This window comes from Bubalus kerabau, chromosome 12 (assembly GCF_029407905.1).
Source record: "Bubalus kerabau isolate K-KA32 ecotype Philippines breed swamp buffalo chromosome 12, PCC_UOA_SB_1v2, whole genome shotgun sequence".
Classification (NCBI taxonomy): Eukaryota; Metazoa; Chordata; class Mammalia; order Artiodactyla; family Bovidae; genus Bubalus; species Bubalus kerabau.
Genome location: NC_073635.1, coordinates 72,754,809 through 72,780,499, shown reverse-complemented (window position 1 = coordinate 72,780,499; position 25,691 = coordinate 72,754,809). Strand labels below are relative to the sequence as shown.

General features: G+C 44.3%; 1 protein-coding gene across 3 annotated transcripts in view; it reads right to left on the bottom strand.

Moving 5' to 3' along the window:
- The window catches only part of LOC129624648 (ATP-binding cassette sub-family C member 4-like), a 174,094-nt gene that overhangs the window by 102,614 nt on the left and 45,789 nt on the right, over positions 1-25,691 (bottom strand). For all 3 annotated transcript variants that reach the window (XM_055542802.1, XM_055542800.1, XM_055542803.1), the window contains exons 12-18: positions 16,045-16,139; positions 15,736-15,822; positions 7,210-7,306; positions 3,743-3,940; positions 2,233-2,373; positions 1,274-1,311; positions 487-581 (exon numbers count right to left, since the gene is read on the bottom strand). In XM_055542802.1, coding sequence (XP_055398777.1) covers positions 487-581; positions 1,274-1,311; positions 2,233-2,373; positions 3,743-3,940; positions 7,210-7,306; positions 15,736-15,822; positions 16,045-16,139 — 751 coding nt within the window. The remainder of the gene's footprint in view (positions 1-486; positions 582-1,273; positions 1,312-2,232; positions 2,374-3,742; positions 3,941-7,209; positions 7,307-15,735; positions 15,823-16,044; positions 16,140-25,691) is intronic.

Here is a 25,691-nt window from a genome sequence, read left to right as displayed (position 1 = left end):
ATGAGCAGTGTGGAAATAGGAGCTTTGCATACCTGGGAGGGAATAATGCTTTTATCTGGGGTCCATGCTGCCAGAGGATTTCATCCAACATCAATAAAAGCCAAGGTTTATTCATACAGAATCAGAACAACGGGATGGGGATCCATTTCTAATCCCCTTACCCATCCATACAGCGATATAAGATTTAGTTAAAGCACCTTTTAGAATACACAGTAGCTACATATTTCCAGTAGCTGATTTTCTCAATATTCAATCCTGGTTTAACTACCACAATCCAGTATGGACCAACTTAAGAGTCTCCATTCAACCTCTTTTCTTCTAGTAGATCTTTAAAATAACTATTCTAATTAATTCACAGAGTAAACATGATTCATATACTTAATCTATTAAGACATTACTGAATTACTCTGCAAGTCCTCTTGCTCATGCAGAGTCATTGTAAGCACCTTAAACTCTGGTATTATAGAGCAGATGACCCAACTTTACCTGAATAAACTCTTAAGTACCAGTTCAGAACAAACATTACATCTTCATCTTCTTTTACTAATAACCTAGAATACAGCTCACTTTGTAGATTCGCCCTATGGAAGAGGAAATAAAAAATATTACACTATAGATATACATAGAATTTATACAAATATCACAAAAAATTACCTCAATTCAAGAAATGTATTTTATGCTAGAAAGTGTTTCCCAGCTCACAAGGCCCTCTGTGTGTCTCGCTTTTAAAAATCTGAATCATGACTTTCAGTTTTCAAAATTATCTGTGAAGACAGACTTAGAAAATGAACTTATGGTTGCCAAGGGGAAGGATAGATAGAATGTTTGGATGCTCATGCACACACTGCTGTTTAAAACAGGTAACCAACGAGGGCTTATTGTATAGCACATGGAACTCTGCCCAATGTTATGTGGCAGCCTGTATGGGAGGGAAGTTTGGGGGAAAATGGGTACGTATATATGTGTGGCTGCATCCCTTGACTGTTCATATGAACCTATCATAACATTGTTGATCGGCCATATCCCAATACAATATTAAAAGTTCAAAAAAAGAAAAAGAATTGTCTGTGAAGAAGCTGCTAAAGGGAGGGACATGTGGAGAGACCATGAGGGGATCACACACCATCCACAGGAACTTTCATCTTTCTTCAGGGAAACTACATGAGGGTCAGAAGAGGAGGCTGAACTTGCCCCATCTCTCCCCCTGACTCTGTGGGAAAGGGGGCTTTGTGTAGATTTCACAGCACTTTGGGTCAGACCAGGAATCACTCACCAGAATGCAAGCCACCAGTCCTGCAGGACGTAGACAACCTGGAGCAGGAAACAGCAGTCACTCACACACTGACATCACTGAACCTCGCACCCCACTTACTAGGATGGGGGATGGAAAGGCTCCAGAACATGGAGACGGTCCTTCCGCCTCAGGTCTGCACCAAACCCCATACCCTAGATGACCACAGGTCAAGGGAGGGCATCTTGCATGTTAATATCTTTAAAAGAAATCCCCTTTTCCCTAGAAGACTTTGCTCCCCAAATATAATGTACATCAATGCAAATCCAAGTGGACTGCAAAAGGCAGTAATAACAGTACATATGTTTGGATTTTTTTCAAAGAAAAAGCTTGACAGGTACAGTGATGGTCAGTTCTGGGTGTCAGCTTGGCTAGGTCAGTCTCCAGTGATTCAACCAAACACCCATCTAGATGTTGCTGTGAAGGTATTTTGTGGATGTGGTTCACATCCATCATCAGAACTTCAGGAGAGGAGACCACCCTCAACACTGTGGTGGCTTCATCCAGTCAGATGAAGGCTTGAAGAGCAAACCCTGAGGCTTCCTAGAGGAGGAAGAAATTATGTCTCAAGACATCAGGGTCAGCTCCTGTCTAAGGTTTCAGTCTGCAGGTCTGCCTTTCAGATTTCACATTCGCCCAGATAGGCCCACAGCTGCATGAGCAAAGTCTTTGAGATAAATTTCTTAATATATATATTTAAAAATAATTATATTATATTTTATTTTTTTTGTTTGTTTTTGTTTTTTTTTTAATTTATTATTATTATTTTTTTTTTTTTTTACTTTACGATATTGTATTGGTTTTGCCATACATCAACATGCATCTGCCATGGGTGTACACGTGTTCCCCATCGTATATAAATAAATAATTATAAAACACAGTATAAATAGTATATAAATATCAAGCTGAGTGCACAAACCAAAATAAACGCCCTTACGTACCTGAGCTGTGATGTTGACTAGCATAAGGAAGATGATGACAGGCCAGTCAGCACCAGCTGTGAAGTAATTCACATATGTCTTAAAACCAACTTTTCCTTCCAAATGGTCCTCCAGAGGTAGTATAACCTGTATATTCTCAGTCTAGAATGGAAAAATGGCAGTAAGAGATGAAATTTTAAAAAATGAATCCCAAATTTCAAAAGCTCAGCAATGTCCTCCACTGCAAAGCTGTGGGAAACACACATCTCATACACTGGTAGGAGTGCAGGATGGTCCACCTCCTACAGAGAAAGGTGTGGGGATATCTGGCCAAACTACATATGTGTTTACACTTGGACTCAGCCATCCTACTTCTAGGAATCTGTTAGAAATAAGGAAATGTCATTCGCATGAGTTCATTCATTCAGCGTTGGGTAGTTTTGCTTAAAATACATCATGACTCTCAACTAACACACAACAAAATCAATTAACATATAAATGCAGAAGTTTGATCTAAGATAACACATAAAATGATATGGAGCTAATGTATCCCTCTAGATGACTTGTGTCATTCAATGATAGAAACATAAAACATAATTGGGGCTCAAAATACTAGCCAAGTACAGTAAACTGAGTTCACAGAGAGAGCTGGAGTAATATGAATTTGGATAGCACACTGCAAGCATATGGTCTGAATCTATTTGGTTCCTAAGTTTCAGAGAGTGATTCCTGAGTTTAGAAAGTGAACAGCTAATCTGAATACTTATAGAACCATTCCAGGCTCTTGGGTTTGGATGTTGAGGGTTTGGCTATCAAGGGAATATCTGTGTATGTTTTTATGGGAGATCTAGTGCATTTCCTCATCTCTGTCTGGAGGACTTAGAATGCATTACAACATCACAGGAGCCTAGTGTGTCCTAGGCTCTGCCTTGGCCACTGGGGTTCAAGGTTGATAAGACGTGGTTCTTGGTCATGAAGGGTAAGAAAGGAGGACGGGAACTAACACCAAAGTGTTTACCATGTGTCAGGTCCTTTGCCCACATTACCTCTGACCTATCACAAACCATCTGACACTGAGGCAAAACACTACCATCAGTCACCTGCAGTGCCAGAACATTCCAACATATAGGAAAAGTAGCTAATTTAACGTGGCAACAGCAGGACTCAGTCTCAGGGGGTCTTCACATTAAGCCTCTGGATGCATAAGGGAAGCCAGGGGCCACCAGCATGACTAGGATGTAACTAAGGTAAACTGATGTGGCTCACAATCAGTGTGAGCCACATGCACTCCGAAATTCATAGCATGGCACCTGCTACTACTCTCCATAAGATTCTCCATCCTACACCCAAAGGGGAACCCCAAGCAGGCTTGCTCCCCTCATGCTCTTCTAACTCTACTAATTCCATGGAACAAGACTTTGGGAACTTAGGGTCTACTTTGGGACAAATGAAGATGTCACAAGAAGACTGAAGGTCCACGAGGCCACCAAGAGCACACAGACCCGGGCACACTGCAGGATGAGAAACTCACTTCTTGGTCCTCTGGAGCTGCATCTTTCAATGAGGGTCTGGGAGACTGGAGAGACTGAACCAAAGACTCAGAGATCACAGTGGGAGCTCCTGGAACTGGAGATGATTCAGACTGCTCATTCCCCTTCTCAAAAAGGGAAAAAATATCTACCCCGGATTTCAGGAACTCAGAGTAAGTTCCTCTTTCCACCATTTTGCCCTAAAATTAAAAAAAAAAAATTGAGAGGAATTAACTTATATTTGATAATATTAAACCAACCTAAATACTAATCAAAAAAGTTATCTGGTCTTAAATTATGATTTTTGAAGGAAAAAAAAATGATGCCTGGGTCTAGAATTCTTGTTGAGAAATCTATTTCAGTCAACTCAGTACAGAACTGAGCATTGTGTTCTCTGCCAAACCCTGTCCCTGTGTCAGGTGCTGGGGGATGTGAAAGAAACATGTTCTCATGTGTTAAAATGGAGGCCACTGACACGACTACCCTGGGCACTTAGGGAAGCAAGAAGTACAGAGGTTGGTGGGAGGACCACCACAGTCTTTTTAGACAACATGGGAATTGAGAGAAGCCTCATGTGACAATTCCAGGAAAGGAATTTAAACTTAACCCAGAGGTGGGCACAAGCACATCTGCATATGGGTAAGAGTCTCTCATTAAATCTCCACTGACCACTGTCACTGTTGCACTATCATGTGCCCGGCTGGGATAATAGGAACCAGCCCCGGACAGCAAACCCATGAGAGGCCTCTCTCTGGTCTCTACAACTGCCCCCACACACTCAGCAAGTTCCCAACTGAAAATTCAATATTCCACCTGATAAAGTAATTAAACAAGGAAGCCATAGGACTGGAGTGGCTCTAAAGCCTTGGCAGTCTGTGCCCACAAACCAAAACCTAAGCTAGAATCAATGCACTCAGATCTGAGAAAAAACTTAGGAATGACCAACCATAAGCAGCCAACTAGGCTTCCCCAAATCAGGCAACTGCTTAAAATATAACCAATCAAATAATTTTCTTTGAACACATGTGACATATCCTTGCATAGTTTCTCTCCCTTTCAAATTCATATAAGATAATGTCTGCAGATGTTTTACTATTTTCTGACCCCGTGAAACCAGACTCAGCTGATTCCCTCAGTAGCAAATAAAACATTAGGGGAAAAAAATCTCAGGATGCAAAACTCATCAAATGAGAAGCAGCTCTGGTTGAGGCAGCTCAGGTGGAGGGAGATGACCAGGACCCTCACTGGGACCCCTCTCACACTCTCCCCTGAGGGGGTCCACTGGGAGAAATGCAGGGAAGCATCTGGGTACCATCTGATACTGCAGAACCAGAAAAAGATACAGGATATATTATGTCATGTTCCACTTGGGAGGGGAAATTCACACACTTCTTTAGTGAAATTACCACTCACCACATCAAATCTGTAATATGGAAATTTAAATGATTGGTGGTACAAAGACAGCAATTTCACTCAACAGTCAAGCACTGACAATTCTGGGGGGATGAAGGGACAGCCATCCCCCATCTGCTGTGAAGAGAGGGACCCGACAGTGAGGATGGACCCCAACTCATGCAGGGGTGCTCACCAGTGGACAAATAGTTGTTTTATTAATACTAAAATTGGGGGTAGTATCCTCAAAGGAAACACTAGGGGGACCCCAAAACATCTAGAGATGGGCGAAATAGGTTATACTCCTGCCCACTGATCCTGTGCTCATAACACTATCAACATTGGGGTTTACACACTAGAATTGCCCTCTCTGCACATGAAATCAACTGCTCTCAAACTTGAGAACCCTTAGCCTACCCCTAGAGTGGAGAAGGGCTGACACATGGAACCGCTCCTAGATAGGCAGGGGTTCTGTACTTTAATAATCTTTCTTAGAGTAGAGATTCGTTTCAGAAGTCAGGGATCTGACCAAGGGCCTGTGGAACAGTCAGGGGTTAACAACAAAGGCGCTGAGACCCAGAGGCAAACAAGCCAAGGAGTGAAGCATCGGACGACCACCAAGTCTGAACAGTTCTCACTAGTCTCCACCCCACACCCAGCCATGCTAGGAGTTGTGGGTTGGATGGTGCTCCCTCCTTAAAAAGATGTGCTCAAACATGACACCTGTGGACGTGACCTTATTTGGATACAGGGTCTTCGCAGATGTAATCGAGTTAAGATGAGGTCACACTGGAGCAGGGTGACCTAAAGTCAGTAAGACCGATGTCATTATGAGAATAGAAGAGACCCAGACTGACACGGGGACAAAGGCCATGTGACATCAGAGGCAGACACCACAGTGCTGCAGCTGGAAGCCAAGGAACACCAAGGAAGGCCCGTGAACACCAGAGGCTGGAAGGAAGGATTCTCCCTGGAGCCTCTGGTGGGAACACGGCCCTGCCATCACCTGGATTTGGGACTTGTAGCCTCCAGAACAAGGAGACAATAAACTCCTGCGGTCACCCAGCTTGCGGTGCTGTGATACGGCAGCTCTAGAAACTGAATCTCTAACCTGAGCCCACACTTCTGTCTCCTCAGCTTTACTAAGGCTCCTAACTGCTTCTTCTGTCACCCCTCCAGTGACCATCAGAGGAATCTCTTAACTCCCACATCAGATCACATCCCTCCTTTGATCTGGAATATCCAAGACTTCCATCCCACTTCCGGGTTCGCTGCCCACTGCTCGGAGACCAGCTCCCTCCCATTGCCCTGGTCACTCCTTAGACACTCTGGTCTTCCTGCTGTTCCTCCAACCTGCCAGGTCAACTCCTTCCTTAGGACCCCCTGCCTCAGACTCCCTCCCCCAGGTGACTGTGTGGCCCCCACCTTCATGTCACTCAAACCCTGTGAGGCAGCCAGGATGTCACCTTCTTTGTCACATCCTCCCCATAAGAACAGGGTCCCCATGAAGGCAGGGCCTTGTCCTCCTGTTGCACAGGCTCCCACACGTATTGGGCACATAGAGACCTGGGCAGGGAGACCAGCAACTGGAGACACCAGCAGAGAGGATGTCTCTGACCTGGATGCTCGGATACCCAACCTCGCTTCTAGAGCTAATGGAAGATGCTCTTTAGACAAATTATGTATGACAATCACCTGGATACCAACAGATCGTAGAATCTCTAATTTCTAAGTGATACACTTTGACTTAAGTCATGGAAGAAGAAAGTAAAATGTTCTAAATAAAACTGTAACATTTCCCTTAACAAATTTCATTAGAATAGTGATGATTCAATAACCCTGTGGTTGCACTTTTATACACTTTAGGGTTTATGTGGCTTAGAGTGTAACAGTGACATTTCTATAGGGCTTTAGGTTCATCCTCCAAGGCATGAACACCAGCTCTGAGAAGAAGGAGGCAAAAAACTGAGGGAGAAGAGGGCATTTACCATAAACCCAGGAGAGTAACCCGCAGGGAGGTCTGTCTTTCAACACACCTGAGTGCTAGCAATTCCACGGATTACTAGAAATTACTTACATCTTTCAATATCAGAATCTGACTTGAATTTTTTAGGTACTGCAACTGATGCGTGACTAAGATTGTGATCTTCTCCTTCAAGGCCTGATGGACACACCTGTAAATGTAAAAGGCACAGTAAGCAAAAGCACATTAATGGGGTGCCTCAATGAAACCCTATATTTTGAAAACAGTGAGACAAAGACCACGCAGCAGTGAAAGATCTTTAGTTTAAATACCAAATCAATAATACAAATTAAGTAAACACAAATCAATTCATCCAACTAGGTTCTTAAATTTATCAGCAGCAAATTTGAATCTAGTGCTATAAAAAAATTCTTAAAACCAGTCTACTGAAGGAGACAAAAACAGCTAAGTTTTTTCCTCTAAAACTCAGTTTAACAATTATTTACATGTTTCATTAAGGAAAACAACTGAGTAATACTGAGATTTCAAAACTTGACTAAACTAAAACACTATTTTATTTCTATCTGGGAATGCGAGAAAAGGGATCCATGTCATTTAAAAATGTGTACATTCTTAGACAGCTTTCTAGGTGATTATTTATAATTAATGAGGCAAATATTCACAACAAAAAATTAATAGATTCTTGGTCATCTTTGCCAGAGTGCATTTGCTAGACACTTGTTCCCAAAGAATGTTAGATAGAAAATGAATGCCAGAGTGGCCTCTATCAGTCACTACAATATTCCCAATTCCATTCAGGAAGCAAGTCTTCTTTCATTTGGAGTGAACACCTTCCACCTATGAAAGTAAAAGAACAGAATCCAAATGGCCCAAATCACAGTGGAAATCACCCAATGGCTCAGAGCACCCACCAGTTCTCTTAGTCAAGACACCCCTCACTGCTGCTGCTGCTAAGTTGCTTCAGTTGTGTCCAATTCTGTGCGACCCCATAGACGGCAGCCCACCAGGCTCCCCCGTCCCTGGGATTCTCCAGGCAAGAACACTGGAGTGGGTTGCCATTTCCTTCTCCAATGCTTGGAAGTGAAAAGTGAAAGTGAAGTCACTCAGTGGTGTCTGACTCCTAGCGACCCCATGGACCACAGCCTACCAGGCTCCTCTGTCCATGGGATTCTCCAGGCAAGAGTACTGGAGTGGGTTGCCATTGCCTTCTCCAACACCCCTCACTATTCAACCTTAAATTGTTTTCACAGTTTAAAAAAAAAAAAAAAAAAAAACTACTCCTACATTTCAAATGTAGACCCCAAGGGACTCAGGTCCAGTGTCATTCCACAGGGTCCACAACCCCTCCAGGGAAGCAAGTGGGTGAGCCTGGGGCCCCAGTGACCACAGGCAGGGCTCCAGGCAGGTACTCTGGGAGCCCAAGGCCCTTGCAGAACAAATCTCAGGAACCTGGGCCAGAGCTCAGCCTGTGAGTGAGTCAGATAGAGTCTGGAGGCAGCAGACTGCAGCTCAGTCCCTCTCATGAGACGGACGACATCAGACAAGTGACTAAACCTCAGTTTCTTCACCTTAGAACATCAATTACAACTCACCCATGTGTTCTGAGAAATCAAACCATCAATCTACTCAGCAAATGTCAGCTTTCTTTTCCACTCTTCCCTAGCCACGAGCGGTCATGTGCTTTGGACTCAGGTCAGAAAACTCTTAAGGGGACACTGTGGGCACTGAGTCTATGATCAGAAACAAGACCCTGGGATGTAAACACACACACCATCCCTTCGCTAAGTCTAAAGGGATTCATTTTTACACTTTGACATGTGTTAGTTCAGCGTTCATACCTAAGTTTCTTGACTAAAACTTGTTCAAACTTAGTACTAAAAACTTAATACTGAATCAGAATTGTTTCTCCTTAATTCATAATTACCTGCCAATAATCTCTAAAGGTGGATGTTAATCAAATCTGACAGGGTATTGTGTCCAAGATGAACCAACCCAAAAGTTTTAAGATGTTTTCTTCCTAACATCCCATCACAGATGAGGTAATACAAATAATTACAATGAAGAGATCAGTTAATGGCTTTGAATTTTTCCTAAATGATGCTTTTATCCAAATCACTAGAAGAATACACTATTTTCCAAGTTTTTAAAGATTTCCAAGTCATGCCATAGAAATGACTGAGTCAGCAACCAGTTGTATAACAGTTATTCCAATATAGTCTGTGTTAATCCTATAATCCCACATATAATCCTATATAAGGACTCTATTAAAAGGGGACGCATCTTGCGCTGGAGGTGATACAAGTAAGACAGAGGCCCCACCTCCGTTCATTCAATTGGCAGAGGTTTGCTGAGGAGCCAGGCACTGTCCTAAGTGCTGAGGATCCACCCATATAGGTCAAGATGGAAGACAATACTCTGCACCGTGTAGAGGACACAGTGAGCAAGCATAAAAAACCCACTATTGGGCTGTGACCTGTGCTCTGAAGGAAAAAGAAGGGCAGCTGCTGTCTTAGATGTGGAGACACGGGAGCCCTGAGACTAAGTGGGGAAACATCCTGGAAGAAGGCACAGCAGGTGCAGAGTTCCTTGGAAAGAACAGGCTGGGCTGAGGTGTCTTCCTGCATTCATAGTTTATGGGTGGCAGGTGGTGGTGGTGGTTTAGTGGCTAAGTCGTGTCTGACTCTTGCAATCCCATGGACTGTAGCCTGACAGGCTCCTCTGTCCATGAGATTTTCCAGGCAAGAATACTAGAGCGGGTTGCCATTTCCTTCTCCAGGGGATCTTCCCGACCCAGGAGTTGAACCCGGGTCTCCTGCACTGCAGGCAGATTCTTTCCAAACTGAGCTACAGCGGGTGGCAGGGGGACTCATAAATGGTCAAGTGCACCCACTGAGGGCTGTGGGCAGACAGAGGGCACGGGCGCCCCCTGGAGGAGCAGGAGGGAATGGCAGGTCCCATCCTCCACCTTCCTTCTGTGTCCTGGCGCACTGCTCCCTGGCTCTGGGACAGAGGGACCGGTGTGTACAGACAGACAGGGGTGAGAAAGGACCCCCACAGAGCCAGCCCAGCTGGACACCGAGTGGGTGTGGGGACGAACTGGAAAGGCTGATGGGAGCAGACAGCAAGGAAGCCTGTTTGTTTAAGGACCTGGAGCTGCTTTATGAATGTGGTGGTGGCAGAGTGGTGGTGGGTGGAGGTGGTGGGGGGGGAGGTGTATCCATGAAAGGCTGGAGCAGGTGGGTGAGCTGTGTAGACAAGAGAGTGAGCTGTGTAGACAGCAGCGTGGGAGTCTTATCAGGACAGACCCCAAGATCTGATGATGCAGGAGGCAGGGGTCTAGTGATGTGGGGCTGAACCAGGATGGGATCCATGACTGGACACAGATGAGACTGCATCACTTCACATAAGGCCCTCACCTTCTGTAGCTGATAGAATCCACTGTGTTCACAGCATAAAGCTATAAAAGTCATGAGCCTCAATGACCTTGGATATAAATTCATGACTGAAGGAAACTGTTAATGGCAAGCAGACATGTGAGTCATTCATTTGTAATACAAAACCCTCCCCATGACAAAGCTTCCACACAACCACCATATCTCACAGCATATTGTTCCATCCAATTCTCTGACTTGAAAACACTCTCCAGTTGCTGCTGAGTGGTTTCCTAAATTGCTTTCACGCTCCCTGCTTTAAGTTTCCCTAGAGAATGAGATCAAATTGCCAACATCTGCTGGATCATGGAAAAGCAAGAGAGTTCCAGAAAAACATTATTTCTGCTTTATTGACTATGCCAAAGCCTTTGACTGTGTGGATCACAATAAACTGTGGAAAATTCTGAGAGATGGGAATACCAGACCACCTGACCTGCCTCTTGAGAAAGCTATATGCAGGTCAAGAAGCAACAGTTAGAACTGGACATGGAACAACAGACTGGTTCCAAATAGGAAAAGGAGTACGTCAAGGCTGTATATTGTCACCCTGCTTATTTAACTTATATGCAGAGTACATCATGAGACACACTGGGCTGGAAGAAGCACAAGCTGGAATCAAGATTGCAGGGAGAAATATTAATAACCTCAGATATGCAGATGACACCACCCTTATGGCAGAAAGTGAAGAGGAACTCAAAAGCCTCTTGATGAAAGTGAAAGAGGAGAGTGAAAAAGTTGGCTTAAAGCTCAACATTCAGAAAACTAAGATCATGGCATTTGGTCCCATCATTTCATGGGAAATAGATGGGGAAACAGTGGAAACAGTGTCAGAATTTATTTTGGGGGGCTCAAAAATCACTGCAGATGGTGACGGCAGTCATGATTTAAAAGACAGTTTCTCCTTGGAAGGAAAGTTATGACCAACCTAGATAGCATATTGAAAAGCAGAGACATTACTTTGCCAACAAAGGTTCGTCTAATCAAGGCTATGGTTTTTCCAGTGGTCATGTATGGATGCGAGAGTTGGACTGTGAAGAAAGCTGAGCGCCAAAGAATTGATGCTTTTGAACTGTGGTGTTGGAGAAGACTCTTGAGAGTCCCTTGGACTGCAAGGAGATCCAACCAGTCCATTCTAAAGGAGCGTGGTCCTGGGTGTTCTTTGGAAGGAATGATGCTAAAGCTGAAACTCCAGTACTTTGGCCACCTCATGCGAAGAGTTGACTCATTGGAAAAGACTCTGATGCTGGGAGGGATTGGGGGCAGGAGAAGGGGACAACAGAGGATGAGATGGCTGGATGGCATCACTGACTCGATGGATGTGAGTCTGAGTGAACTCTGGGAGTTGGTGATGGACAGGGAGGCCTGGCGTGCTGCAGTTCATGGGGTCGCAAAGAGTTGGACACGATTGAACGACTAAACTGAACTGAACTGAACTGAGAGAATGTGGTTTAAAAACAAGTCTTAAGCTTGCTTCTATCAAGTATATATCCAAAGCGGTATACTCAAAATATTTGAGAGGATTTTATAATTATCTCCAGTGTTTTAAAAAGAACTCAGGAGAACTTCTGTGATCAGCACACTGTCCTTAGCACCAAAATGCCTTGCTCTCCTTCCCTGTGACATGGATGCAATGACCAGCAGAATCTGTTCCTGCCTTGATGGAGAACTTGTGCAGATGCACACAAGATGGGGTGACACACATTTGTGAACTCAGGGTCGGGTGCTAGGAACAAGGAGGCTGAGCTACTCATGATGCCAGGAGGGTGGGGGTGGGGAATCGCTGTCACAGCACGAGCTCCTGTCATTGAACTCATGGCAAGACACAGGCACTTCTCTAAGGGAAAATTCATCAAGGCATGAACAGGAGAGGCTGGGAAAGGGGGGTCAGATCAGAGAGCTGGAGACCATGCCATGTGTCATCTGCCCTGTTGCCTCTTGTTCTCAAGGATTCTGTGCCACTATTCAGGTTTGTATGTGTGTTACAATATACCTAACATGAAATTTACTGTTTCTGCTGTTTTAAGCATACAAGTCAGTGGCATTAAGTACATTCACACTGATGTGCAACCATCACCACCATCCATCTCCACCACTCTTTTATCACCCCAACACTAAGCATGTTTTATACAAGGGCAGGTTCCACCAAAGTCTAACAACGCTCACTTAGTGGATGTGGAATCCCAGCTCCTAGCCAGCTCCTAGTGTCCAGAGCCCAGAGCTCCTCACAGGCCTCCCTCTCTCATTTGCTGACTCTGCTGAAGTCTCTACTTTGCTATTCTGGACCTGCTGTAAATCAATCACATCCCCTCAGATTCATATGTTGTCACCTTAGTAGTCAGTACCTTAGAATTTGGTGTCATGGACTTTAAAAAGGTAATCATTACCCTTAATTATACTGAATCTAATCTAATCTGACTGGTATGCTTAGATGAAGAGACTAAGATACAAGGACAGAGACACAAGCATGAAATCAATAAAGTTAGAACACACCCCCCCCCACCATGCACAAAAATAAACTCAAAATGGCTTAAATACTTAATCATAAGATGTGACACCATAAAACTCCCAGTAGAGATTATAGGCAAAACATTCTGTGACATAAATTATACCAATGTTTTCTTAGGTCAGTCTCCTAAGGCAACAGACATATAAGCAAAAATATACAAATGGGGGCTTCCCTGCTGGCTAAGTGGCAAAGAATCCACCTGCCAGTGCAGGAGACACGGGATCCCTCCCTGGTCCAGGAAGCTCCCACATGTGCAAAGCACCTCAGCCCATGCACCACAACTACTGAGCCTGTGCTCTGGGGCCCAGGAACCGCAACTACTAAGCCCACACATGATAAAGCCTGGGCTCTGCAATGAGAGAAGCCACCACAATGAGAAGTCCATGCATCACAGCTAGAGAGTAGCCCCTGCTCACTGCTACTAGAGAAAACCCTGACTGTGTGAGGACACAGCGAGGGGCATGTGGTCAGAAGCCAAGGAGAGAGGTCTCAGGAGAAACCAAATCACCCACACCTTGAACCTGTAGCCTCAAGAAATGTGAGAAATTTAATTTCTATTCTTTGATAACCCCCATCTGTGACAACTTGCTATAGACTGAATGCTTTTCTCCTCAAAAGTCATACATTGAGACCTAATCCCCACTGTGTTGGTAATAGGAGGTGGGGCCATCGGGAGGGACCAGGTCATGAGGATGGAGCCTGAATGAAAGGGATTAGTGCCCTGATAAAAGGAACCACATGGCTCCCTCACCTCTGCCACCACGTGAGGCCGCAGAAATCGGACTCTCAGCAGACTGAATCTTTCAGCACCCTGACTTGGACTTTCCCAGCCTCCAAAACCATGAGAGAAAAACTTCTGTTATTTCTAAGCCACCAAGCACTGGTCTCCTGTGAGAGCAGCCTGGACAGACACAGTCCTAGAAACTAACACAGAACCTGGCAGAAAGAATTTCCAGCTTCTCCCTGCTGCACACTCCGCCTCCTCCAGGTGAGGACGTGCCTGCTGTTCTCACAGCCCTGCTTCCTCCTCCCTCCATACCTGATTTTCTACTCTTGCTTCAGCAAAGGACTGGGTCCTCTTCTCAGCCTCCATGCACCTGGCCAGCCTGCAGGCCCCCAGGGCACTGCCCGCCCAGCCCCGGGCACAGGGAGCTTTCCAACTTCAGTGAAAGTCTCCAGCTGCCACTTCCACTTTACATTCAGCACTTACTGCTGCTGCTGCTAAGTCACTTCAGTCATGTGTGCGACCCCACAGACGGCAGCCCACCAGGCTCCACCATCCCTGGGGTTTTCCAGGCAAGAACACTGGAGTGGGTTGCCATTTCATTCTCCAATGCATGAAAGTGAAAAGTGAAAGTGAAGTCACTCAGTCGTGTCCAACTCTTAGCGACCCCATGGACTGCAGCCTACCAGGCTCCTCCGTCCATGGGATTTTCCAGGCAAGAGTACTGGAGTGGGTTGCCGTTGCCTTCTCTGTCAGCACTTACTATCCTGTATTAAAACCCTCTAAACCCTGACTCTGCTGAGCTTTTCTCAGGCATCTGTCTTAACAATCTCCACATAGAGATAGGTTCCTCAGAGGCAGGAATGAGAGCTGGGCATCCTCTTCTCCCTTATTCTGCTTAGTGAGGTCCTTCCCTTCTCCTGGCTAACTGTCCTCCTTGTAAACTAAGAGGTTATATTCAGTAAGGTATTGATCTCAGTGCACACAGCAGGGTGTTTATAAGTGCAGGGTATTTATAAGCGCATCTGGAAGGCTCATTGGCTTTAACAAAGTGAACAACAGCAAGCGGCCTGACCGTGGGGGAGATGTGGAGGCTGTTTTAGGAAAAAAACAAGTTTGCAAGGCTTTCAAAAAGGCCAGTCTAGACTCCATAAGAGGCCTCAGTAGGTGTGTGTTAGGACACATTATACACAGAAAAGAATCAGAGTTGTTCTACTTTAGTCATTGTGTAGCCAACCAGGAGCCACTGACAAGTTCTACATTTTAGAAACAGGAATGAGAGTCAAGACTTAAGCTAGATTATATGTGACTCTACATTGTAGGTCTAAGTATTAATTCTAGTAAGTGTCCATGAAATAACATGAAATGATTGAAATCATACTCAGATGTGGAATAAATGATTCTCAAGTTCTAGTCTTTATTAAATCTAGACTTAATAAAGACTTTATTTCCAAAGTGATAGAATAACAAGCATAAACCAACAGGGTCTTTCCAACTGAAGCCCTATGTCAGTACCGAAAACATCTTTTCTAAAGTGCCTTAAGCAAATGATGGAGGAAAGAAACCGGCAGCCAAGTACCAGGTTATAGAGTCTCATGCTCTGATTTAAAAACCCTACATCATCTTTCTTATTCCTGGCATCTGGATCCACCCGAAGTGTCTGGTAATCAACTGCAAGTAGCAGGAGGGAAACTGCCATCTATCCCTCACTCCCTAAAGCACGGACCCCACTGGCCCCCACACACTGGAAGCACCTGCTGTATGTTCCTGTCCTGACCTCATCATAAGGCAAGATTTCTCTACGACAGATCTTCTGTGGAGGGAAGGGAGGGAAGGGAGGGACACCAGGGCAGAGGGAGCTGAGTCTCCTGGAGCATAAAGACCTTTCTGAGCTCTCTTCCATCATCTTTGAAGGGCACTTGGGAAGAAGAAACAACAGAAAACAGGAGCAAACTCACTGTTCAAACAAGTGCCTGCTGACTCCTGCATCCACTGCGCTGAGAGGATCGTCCAGGAGGTAGATGTCTGCGTCCTGATACACGGCTCTAGAAAACACAGAGAGATGTCAGGAGAGGACACTTCACACTCCCTGGGTCTTATCTCTGAATCGTGATGGCATCCAACAACTCCAGGTTCCTTCCAGAACCCCAGGGAAAGGGCCAAAACCCTGCTTCACACAGCCCAACCCGGTGAGCGGGGTCTGCGTGCTCACATCCACTAGGAGCCGTGGAGGAGAGGGGCAGGATGGCAACTGAAACCCCACTTACCTGGCGAGGCTGACCCGGGCTTTCTGTCCTTCACTCAGCGGGGTTCCTCTGTCTCCTATCTCAGTTAGATCTCCTTTCTCCAAAAGCTGTAAATCCTATACAGATAGAAAAGGGGAAAAAGATATAAAATGTGTTCTACTACCATCTTACACTTTTCACATTAGTTCCTCATACAAGTATTTGATTAACATGCATACATGCTCAGCTGCTAAGACGTATTCAACTCTTTGTAACCCCATGGACTAGGGCTTGTCAGGCTCCTCTGTCCATGGGATTCTCCAGACAACAACACTGGAGCAGTTTGCTGTTTCCTCCTCTAGGAGATCTTCCTGACCCAGGGATCGAATCAGTGTCTCCTGTGTCTCCTGCACTGGCAGGTGGATTCTTTCCCACCAAACTACCTGGGAAGCTAAAGCAGTGGGTATAAGTCAGAGTAACTAAACTGTGACCTTGAACGTTAAAAAAAAAAAGTCTCAGTGTTTTTTATTTGTTTTCAATCTGTAGTTTTGCACAGCATCTATGCATTTGACCATTTTAACAGATATTTACTGAGGACCTACTGTATGACAGGCATTGCTCTGGGCACAATGAATTCTGTTGTGAACAAACAAAGCTCCTAGAGTTTCTTTCCATGATGGAAGATGGACGATATGGAAAATTAACCTGAGCACAAGTACTGAGGACAAGAAGGAAAAGCAAGCTGGCTCAGGAGGATGGAGAGTGAAGGAGGGAAGTGAGTCCACACTGGGGGGGAGGGCTCTGCTCAGAGCCCTGTGAGCAGATCTGGGGGAGGGGCTCAGGTAGACCTGGAGAAGCTGCTCCACACAGAGGGAGGGGCAAGTGCAGGGGCCACGGGGAGATGCCCAAGGTGTTCAGGACAAGCAAGGAGAGAGGAGAGCAGAGCTGAGTAAGAATGAGGGGAGCGAGGGCAGAGACACAGCAAGAGGAGCCTGGGGGCACTCCAGTAAGAAGAGGAGAGGGGAGGACGGACCTATTTGAGGTTTTAAGGAATCATTCCTGTGTTTTACAGAAAAAGACAGTAAGTAGGGAAGGGTGAGGGTGGATACAAGTGAGGAGGCTACCAGAGTAATCGAGGTGAGAGATGACGGTGGTCAGGACCAGAGTGAGAGCAGTGGGAATGGAGAGATGGGGTCACACTCCAGGCACATGTTGAAGGCAGAGTCTGAAAGACCTGCTGACAGGATGGGTGTGGCTGTAAGAGAAGAGGAGATTGTGGTGTTTGGGGTGAGGAAGGGGAAGGACAGGGTCTCCATTTACTGAGTTGGGGAAGGTGGTGGATGCAGGTTTAGGGAACTCCACTCATGGACAAGCTGAGATGACCTCCCAGTGGTGTCATGTTGCAGTTGTACATGCAAGTGTGAAGGTCTGTGCTAGAGACACATGTGTGAGAGCTGGTGGCCCAGGAGGTGAAGGCACAGGACTTGTTTTTATCAAGGAATGAGTGTCTCTTAAAAAGACATTTTGCTGATCTCTGCCTCAGCTTCCCACTTTGAGAGAAGGGATAACACCCAACCCAAGTCTTCACAGTAATACTTAAAGTAAGTGACAGACAAGGTCTGTACAAGAAATGGGAGCAGAAAGAGCAAGCTGGGCAGGAAAACCAAAAGGAAAGAAACAGTGTGCTCAAAGGACACCCAGCAGATCAGCTGGACTAAGCAGATGCTTGTCTGTGAAAGCAGGAAAAACTCAAAGCTAAGAAGGAAATAAAGTTGTAACTTGAGGATCTGGGAATTAATCAAAAGTTATATTTGAATATTATTTAAGAAGTAAATAGACAAAGCAGCCTATTTTCCCCAGAGTACCATGGGGAAAAAAGAATAATTGACAAGTACATTCCCAAAATGATGTGATAGAAATCAGGCTTAAGAAGTTGTTCAGTCACTCAGTTGTGTTTGACTCTTTGTGATCCATGGAATGCAGCACTCCAGCCTTCCTTTTCATTTACCATCTCGTGGAGCTTGTTCAAACTCGTGTCCACTGAGTCCGGGATGCCATCCAACCATCTCATCCTCTGTCATCCACTTCTCCTCCTGGCTTCAATCTTTTTCAGCATCAGGGTCTTTTCTAATGAGTTGGTTCTTCCCATCAGGTGGTAAAAGTATTGGAGCTTCAGTATCAGTCCTTCCAATGAATAGTCAGGGTTGATTTCCTTTACAATTGACATGTTTGATCTCCTTGCAGTCCAAGGGACTCTCAAGAGTCTTCTCCAACACCACAGTTCAAAAGCATCCATTCTTCTGCACTCAGCTTTCTTTATGATCCAACTCTCATATCCATACATGACTATCAGAAAAACCATAGCCCTGACTAGGCGGAACTTTGTTGGCAAAGTAATACCTCTGCCTTTTAACTTGCTGTCTAGATTTGTCATAGCTTTTCTCCCAAGGAGTAAACGTTTTTAATTTCATGACTGCAGTTACCATCTACAGTGATTTTGGAGCCGAAGAAAATAAAGTCTGTCACTGTTACCATTGTTTCCCCATCTATTGCCATGAAGTGATGGAACTGGGTGCCATGATCTTAGTATTTGAATGTTGAGTGTTAAGCCAACTTTTTCACTCTCCTCTTTCACTTTCATCAAGAGACTCTTTAGTTTCCCTTCACTTTTTGCTATAAGGGTGGTGTCATCTGCATATCTGAGATTATTGATATTTCTCTCAGCAATCTTTATTTCAGCTTATGCTTCATCCAGCCTGGCATTTCACATGGTGTACCCTGCATATAAGTTAAATAAGCAGGGTAACAATATACAGCCTTGTACTCCTTTCCCAAATTGGAATCAGTCTGTTGTTCCACGTCCAGTTCTAACTGTTTCTTCTTGACCTGCATACAGGTTTTGCAGGAGGCCAGTAAGGTGGTCTGGTTTCCCATCTCTTTTAGAAATTTTCCACCCTTTGTTGTGATCCGCACAGTGAAAGGCTTTATCATATCAATGAAGCAGAAGTAGATGCTTTTCTGGAATTCTCTTGCTTTTTCTATAATTCAACAGATGTTGGGAATTTGATCCCTGGCTCCTCTGCCTTAGACTTAATTTCGATGGTATTATATTAGAAGTCTTAGGTTGCCTGTAATTATTAATTGGCACATTCTGTCATAGACAGAGTTTGTTCGGAGTTTTTATCTACTAAACCTATATGCAAATCAGGAAGCAACAGTTAGAACTGGACATGGAACAACAGACTGCTTCGAAATAGGAAAAGGAGTACATCAAGGCTGTATATTGTCGCTCTGCTTATTTAACTTATATGCAGAGTACATCACGAGAAATGCTGGGCTGGAAGAAACACAAGCTGGAATCAAGATTGCTGGGAGAAATATCAATAACCTCAGATATGCAGATGACACCACCCTTATGGCAGAAAGTGAAGAGGAACTCAAAAGCCTCTTGATGAAAGTGAAAGAGGAGAGTTAAAAAGTTGGCTTAAAGCTCAACATTCAGAAAATGAAGATCATGGCATCCGGTCCCATCACTTCATGGGAAATAGATGGGGAAACAGTGGAAACAGTGTCAGACTTTATTTTTTTGGGCTCAAAATCACTGCAGATGGTGACTGCAGCCATGAAATTAAAAGACACTTACTCCTTGGAAGAAAAGTTATGCCCAACCTAGATAGCATATTCAAAAGCAGAGACATTACTTTGTCAACAAAGGTCCATCTGGTCAAGGCTATTGTTTTTCCAGTAGTCATGTATGGATGTGAGAGTTGGACTGTGAAGAAAGCTGAGCGATGAAGAGTTGATGCTTTTGAACTGTGGTGTTGGGGAAGACTTCTGAGAGTCCCTTGGACTGCAAGGAGATCCAACCAGTCCATTCTGAAAGAGATCAGTCCTCGGTGTTCTTTGGAAGGAACGCTGCTAAAGCCAAAGCTCCAGTACTTTGGCCACTTCATGTGAAGAGCTGACTCATTGGAAAAGACTCTGATGCTGGGAGGGATTGGGGGCAGGAGGAAAAGGGGACGTCAGAGAATGATATGGCTGGATGGCATCACTGACTCAATGGATGCGAGTCTGAGTGAACTCTGGTAGTTGGTGATGAACAGGGAGGCCTGGCATGCTGCAATTCATGGGGTCGCAAAGAGTCGGACACAACTGAGCGACTGAACTAAACTGAACTGAAACCTCTCATGCCTCAACCTAGGATGCACAGCAGTACCTTTCTGCAGGTGAAGGCCTCACTTCTCTGTCTCTACTGCAGCAAATCTGGGGAGAAAGCAAGTAGCTCACTGGTGCCACCATGACAAACAAGTTCTTTGACCTCCCTGAGTCTCATTTTCCTCTGCTATAGAATGTGCTGCGGAAACCAGAGTCTCTAAACTCAAGGATGCTGTGAGAATCTAAACAAGTGTGTGAACACCTCCACAAATGAAAAAATGACATGAGTTGATTATAACTTGCTGTTGGTGACTGATCCCTATTTTCTCACCAAGCCAACAGTAGGACACTGTTTACAGTGTGAATCGTAACATAAAAAGCACATGACCACCACAGAAGAAAGAGACTCCATCTGAACCCTCCCTGACACCACAAAGACACAGGCACACACAGGTTCTCCACTCACTCAAATCTTAATGGAGGTGCATCTGATGAAAGGCAGGAAATGTTTTGTTGTAATAATTTATAATCACCTCACATTCTTTCTTTCTTGGGCTCAGAAATTAATACCATATCTTGCTTTTGGTTTTCATTGAAAAAATGAGCTGTGTTATGTTCTCAGCCTCATGCCCCCACACAGAATTACTTGGCCTCTCTTTCACTGTTCACAGTCCTTGCAAACTGTTATGCTTAGTTTTTATGCTTTGATTTTATGTTGTTCAAATGGTTTTCTTCTTAAAATAGCACCACATTGTTATACAGCAGTCTTAAGCACATTGTAGAAAAAGCACTCACAGCCTCTCTTTCCAGGACCCAAGAAATTATCTCTGAGTCTGGTAGTAATACTTTGAGTGTGTTGTTGACTCTGCACATTGTATATGAACAAGCCACCAAGGGGAAAAACACTTTGGAGGATTTGAAGTAAAACCAAGTCAAGTTGATTTCTCAGCCAATGTGTCCTGATTCGATTAAAGGGGAAAAGCCTGAGCTGAGTATATATTACAGTTCCTTCCACTGACAGGAAAATGTTCTTATTCATATTTGTTGCCTCTAAGTTAAGTAAGTAAGTGTTAGTCACTCAGTCACGTCCAATACCGTGATCCCATGGACTGTAGCCTACCAGGCTCCTCTGTCCATGGAATTCTCGAGGCAAGAATACTGGAGTGGATTGTCATTTTCTTCTCCGAGGGATCTTTCCAACCCAGAGAGTGAACCCAGGTCTTCCTACATTGCAGACAGATTCTCTACTGTCTGAGCAACCAGGGAAGCCCAAAAATGTAACTGATTCTCACTGAACAGCAGACACACAAACTAGAGGCAAACTAGGAAAAGGCGGTACTGGTTTGGTGCCATCCATCCAGAGGAACATCAAGGGCCCTTCAGCAATGGTGGAGACTTACAGTAGAAGCAAATGGTTAATGAGGGCCAGATGTGAGGCCCTGGCAGAGGAGGGCTGGGTTCCAGAGTCAAACAGCAGGAGGCCTTGCTTTCCTTCACAGCTTTTCTTCCATTTGGAATTGCTCTTTCTCTCACAGCCTATCAATATCCTGCCCATTTTCTAGCCTCACCCCAAACACACTCTCCCATGAAACCATCCTGCACTCATCTCTCTTCCTGCTGGGTTGCCAAGGCTCTCATCTCTCATCTCTCATCTCTCATGAAGGACCATCTTATTCTGCTCCATCATTTGTACATGTGCACATGGCTTCTCTCAGCTTCTGCGGGGTAAGATCTGTGCATGAAGCTCTGTGCTGGACCCTGATGCTCATTATCGCTAATCCTCACAGCAAGATGCACAGTAAGTACTGGCCCCATTTCACAACTAAGGAAACTGAGAGTGAGTGAGGTCACATCACTGGCCAGATGTTAAACAGAAGAGCTGGAATCTGAACCAGCTCATGTCAGTTCAGAGCCTTCTTCTCTTTCACATCATGCCACCCAGATGGTGACTGAGGTATATTTGAAATGAAGACAACTCAATAAAGTAACTCAAAACTTGAAGGCCTCTATACCTATACATATAAATATCAATAAACTTATTATCTGATGATTGTCAAAGCAGTCTGAAAAGAAATGTCCAAGTAAGTGATCTATGTGGAAAAATATTAAACTAGAATTTATCAATTTGATACCTTTAAATACATGTTCACTAAACATTTTCAAATGCCTTAAAGATAACATGTAACAAATGTTACATACTATACTGGGTAACAGGATATTGTTATTGTTGATTTACATAATGTACTATGTGTAGAGCACCTATAGAAATACCAACTTGAACAATGGAAGTTAAATACTTCTTTCTTACATGTCACATTTTATGGATATAATTTTCCAGAATCTGGCTGAGTTTATAATTAAAAATTAATTTATTTTAAAACTCATTTACAGAGTACTTGTTTTGTCCCTAGCAATCAGGTGCTTTAAAATCATTACCACATTTCATCCTCAAAAAAACCTCATGAGGTTGATAGTTTTACTATCTCCATTTTACAGATGAAGAAACAGGCTTGTAAGGATCAAAAAACCCAAAACCAAACATCTGGTCAATAGAGTGACTGGGACTCAATTCCTGAACCTTCTGACTCCTAGACCTTGGAGTTGATGTCATCAACTTGAATCAACATTGCCCTCTGATTACTTCATGTCTCCCTGTTTTGTTACAGAAAAATTTTCAGCTCAATGAACTTAAAGAGTTACTTCAATAAGATTTAGTATAATACATCTAGTTGCTACTAACATATGTTTTATATTAAAATGTTGCTTTTAGAAAGACAGTAATGAAGATCCTACATGCAGAGTAGCAAAGGAGACACAGATGTAAAGGACAGACTTTTGGACTCAGGTGAGAAGGCGAAGGTGGGATAATTTGAGAGAATAGCATTGAAACATGTACAGTACCATAAGTAAAATAGATGACCAACGCAAGTTTGATGCATGAAGCAGGGCACCCAAAGCTAGTAATCTGGGGCAATTCAGTGGGATAGGGTGGGTAGGGAGGTGGGAGGGGGGTTCAGTATAGGGGGACACATGTATACCCATGGCCGATTCATGTTGCTCTATGGAAAAAATCATCACAATATTGTAATTATCTTCCAATTTAAATAAATATTTTTTAAACAATAAATGTTGCTTTTTTTATGGCTTTTCCTTCAAGATTTGGGGGATGTAGGGGTAAAGAGAAATCTTTATTACATTTATGCTGCTGCTGCTGCTGCTAAGTCGCTTCTGTTGTGTCCGACTCTGTGCGACCCCAGAGACGGTAGCCCACCAGGCTCTCCCTATCCCTGGGATTCTCCAGGCCAGAACACTGGAGTGGGTTGCCATTTCCTTCTCCAATACATGAAAGTGAAAAGTGAAAGTGAAGTCGCTCAGTCCTGTCTGACACTAGAGACCCCATGAACTGCAGCCTACCAGGCTCCTCCATCCATGGGATTTGCCAGGCAAGATCAATGGATGGATAAATGGATGGAGAGGAAAAGGTTAGAATAGTAACAATAGCCACCATTAACTGAAACTCTGGTCTCTTTACATTTCACAGGCATTTTCTGTAGCCTTTACAGTAACCCCAACCCTCCCCCATTTAATAAGAATGGAAACTGAGACACATATCTGGAATTACTACCCAGGACTGTTTCTCTCCAAAGTGAAAGTGAAAGTCGCTCAGTCTTGTCTGACTCTTTTCGACCCCATGGACTATATAGTCCATGGAATTTTCCAGGTCAGAATACTGAAGTGGGTAGCCTTTCCCTTCTCCAGGGCATCTTCCCAAACCAGAGATTGAACCCGAGTCTCCCACATTGCAGGTGGATTCTTTACTAGCTGAGTCACAAGAGAAGCCCAAGAATACTGGAATGGGTAGCCTATCCCTTCTCCAGCAGATATTCCCAACCCAAGAATCGAACTCAGGTCTCCTGCATTACAGGTACATTCTTTACCAACTGAGCTATGAGGGAAGCTTGGCCAAGCCTTTCCTACCACACATGCCATCTCTGTGTCTACAGGCCAGACTAACTCCAGGATGCTGCTATTTCCTATGATTGCCTTATGACCATCCTCTGATACCTGGAATCCAAAAGGAGACAGGCAGAGGCTCTTTTAACTTACTAACTAGTTCTCAGGTGTCATAAAGCCTTTGCTGACCTCTTATTAATCGGAGTCATACATGACATTTCAGAGCAGCAACAAAACCTCCTGGAAACCCTCTGACCCAATGTTCTCATTTTGCTGCAGAAACGTCAGAGGTCCAGGCAGGTAACTGGACATGTCCAGAGTGACAGCAGGCAAGTGATGAAGCTGGGGCCAGAACTCTCCTCTCCGCTACTTCTCCACGCTGGGCCTCCCTTTCTGCCAAGGAGGGGCTGGGTATGAGAGGCCCAAACTCCATGTCCCAACTACGCACACGAACAGGAGAGCAGTCCATGTTTATAGAAATGTCACATCACATACAGAAGAATCACTGTGCAGCCCAGTCCTGCAGGTCCCCTTCCCACCAGAGTCTGTGCTGCACGGATGCCCCAGGGTGGGTAAAGCCCCAGAACACTGCCCGTGTTACTGGCCCAATCACCCCACGAGGCTGTGGCAAAGCATCATCTCCCTGGGATCTGAACTTGAGCTGCAAATGTAGAGATAAGGTGTCTCATTGCTCCAGGCCTCAGTTATACTAACTATAAAGTGAGGATGGGAACATCGAAGACACTCATAAAGAATGAATAACTCATAAATCTAAATTATGTGTGTGCACATGCACGTGTGAAAGACAGAAAAAGGCTTTGCACATGGACTCTGAATAAATGGGAGCTACTGTTCTCACTGTTCTACATTTGCTATCCCTTCTTTTCTTACATGGTATCGACACCATTTAATAAAAATCTAGCTCATTCCTGCTAATTTGACATCATTTCCGCAAACATACAATCACCCATGAACAAGAACCCAGAATAAAGAAACAAGCCCATTAAACAAGCAATTCTGTTTGTTCAAATGATGTGAATCCACCTGGCAATGCCGGAGACATAAGAGGCGAGGGTTTGACCCCTAGGTCAGGAAAATCCCCTGCAGGAAGGCATGGCAACCCAACCCAGTATTCTTACCTGGAGAATCCCATGGATAGATAAGCCTGCCAGGCTACAGTCCATAGGGCCGCAGAGTCAGACACAACTGAAGTGACTTAGCATGCACACGATCACCTGATATATCCTATGCTGTTCGAGGAGAATTACCATTTCCTCACAAAGCAGGTTTGGAGTCTTCAACACCACACCTTTGAAGATCTGTCCCTGTCTTTTCCTTACAGTAAAAGAGAATAGTGGGATTCCAGACTGCACTGAACAAAACCCAGGGGTGGGGGTGGTGGGGAGCCCTTCAATACTATTATTCACTGATTTTTATAACCCAAGAGAGTAACATAGTATTTAACGTTATTTACTTTTTTCCCTTTCTTTTCGCCAAATTGAATTCTCCTATCAGTTAAGTTTAGTTCTCATCATTTACTCACTAATCTTATTTAAATCCCAACATACAGTTAAACCTTT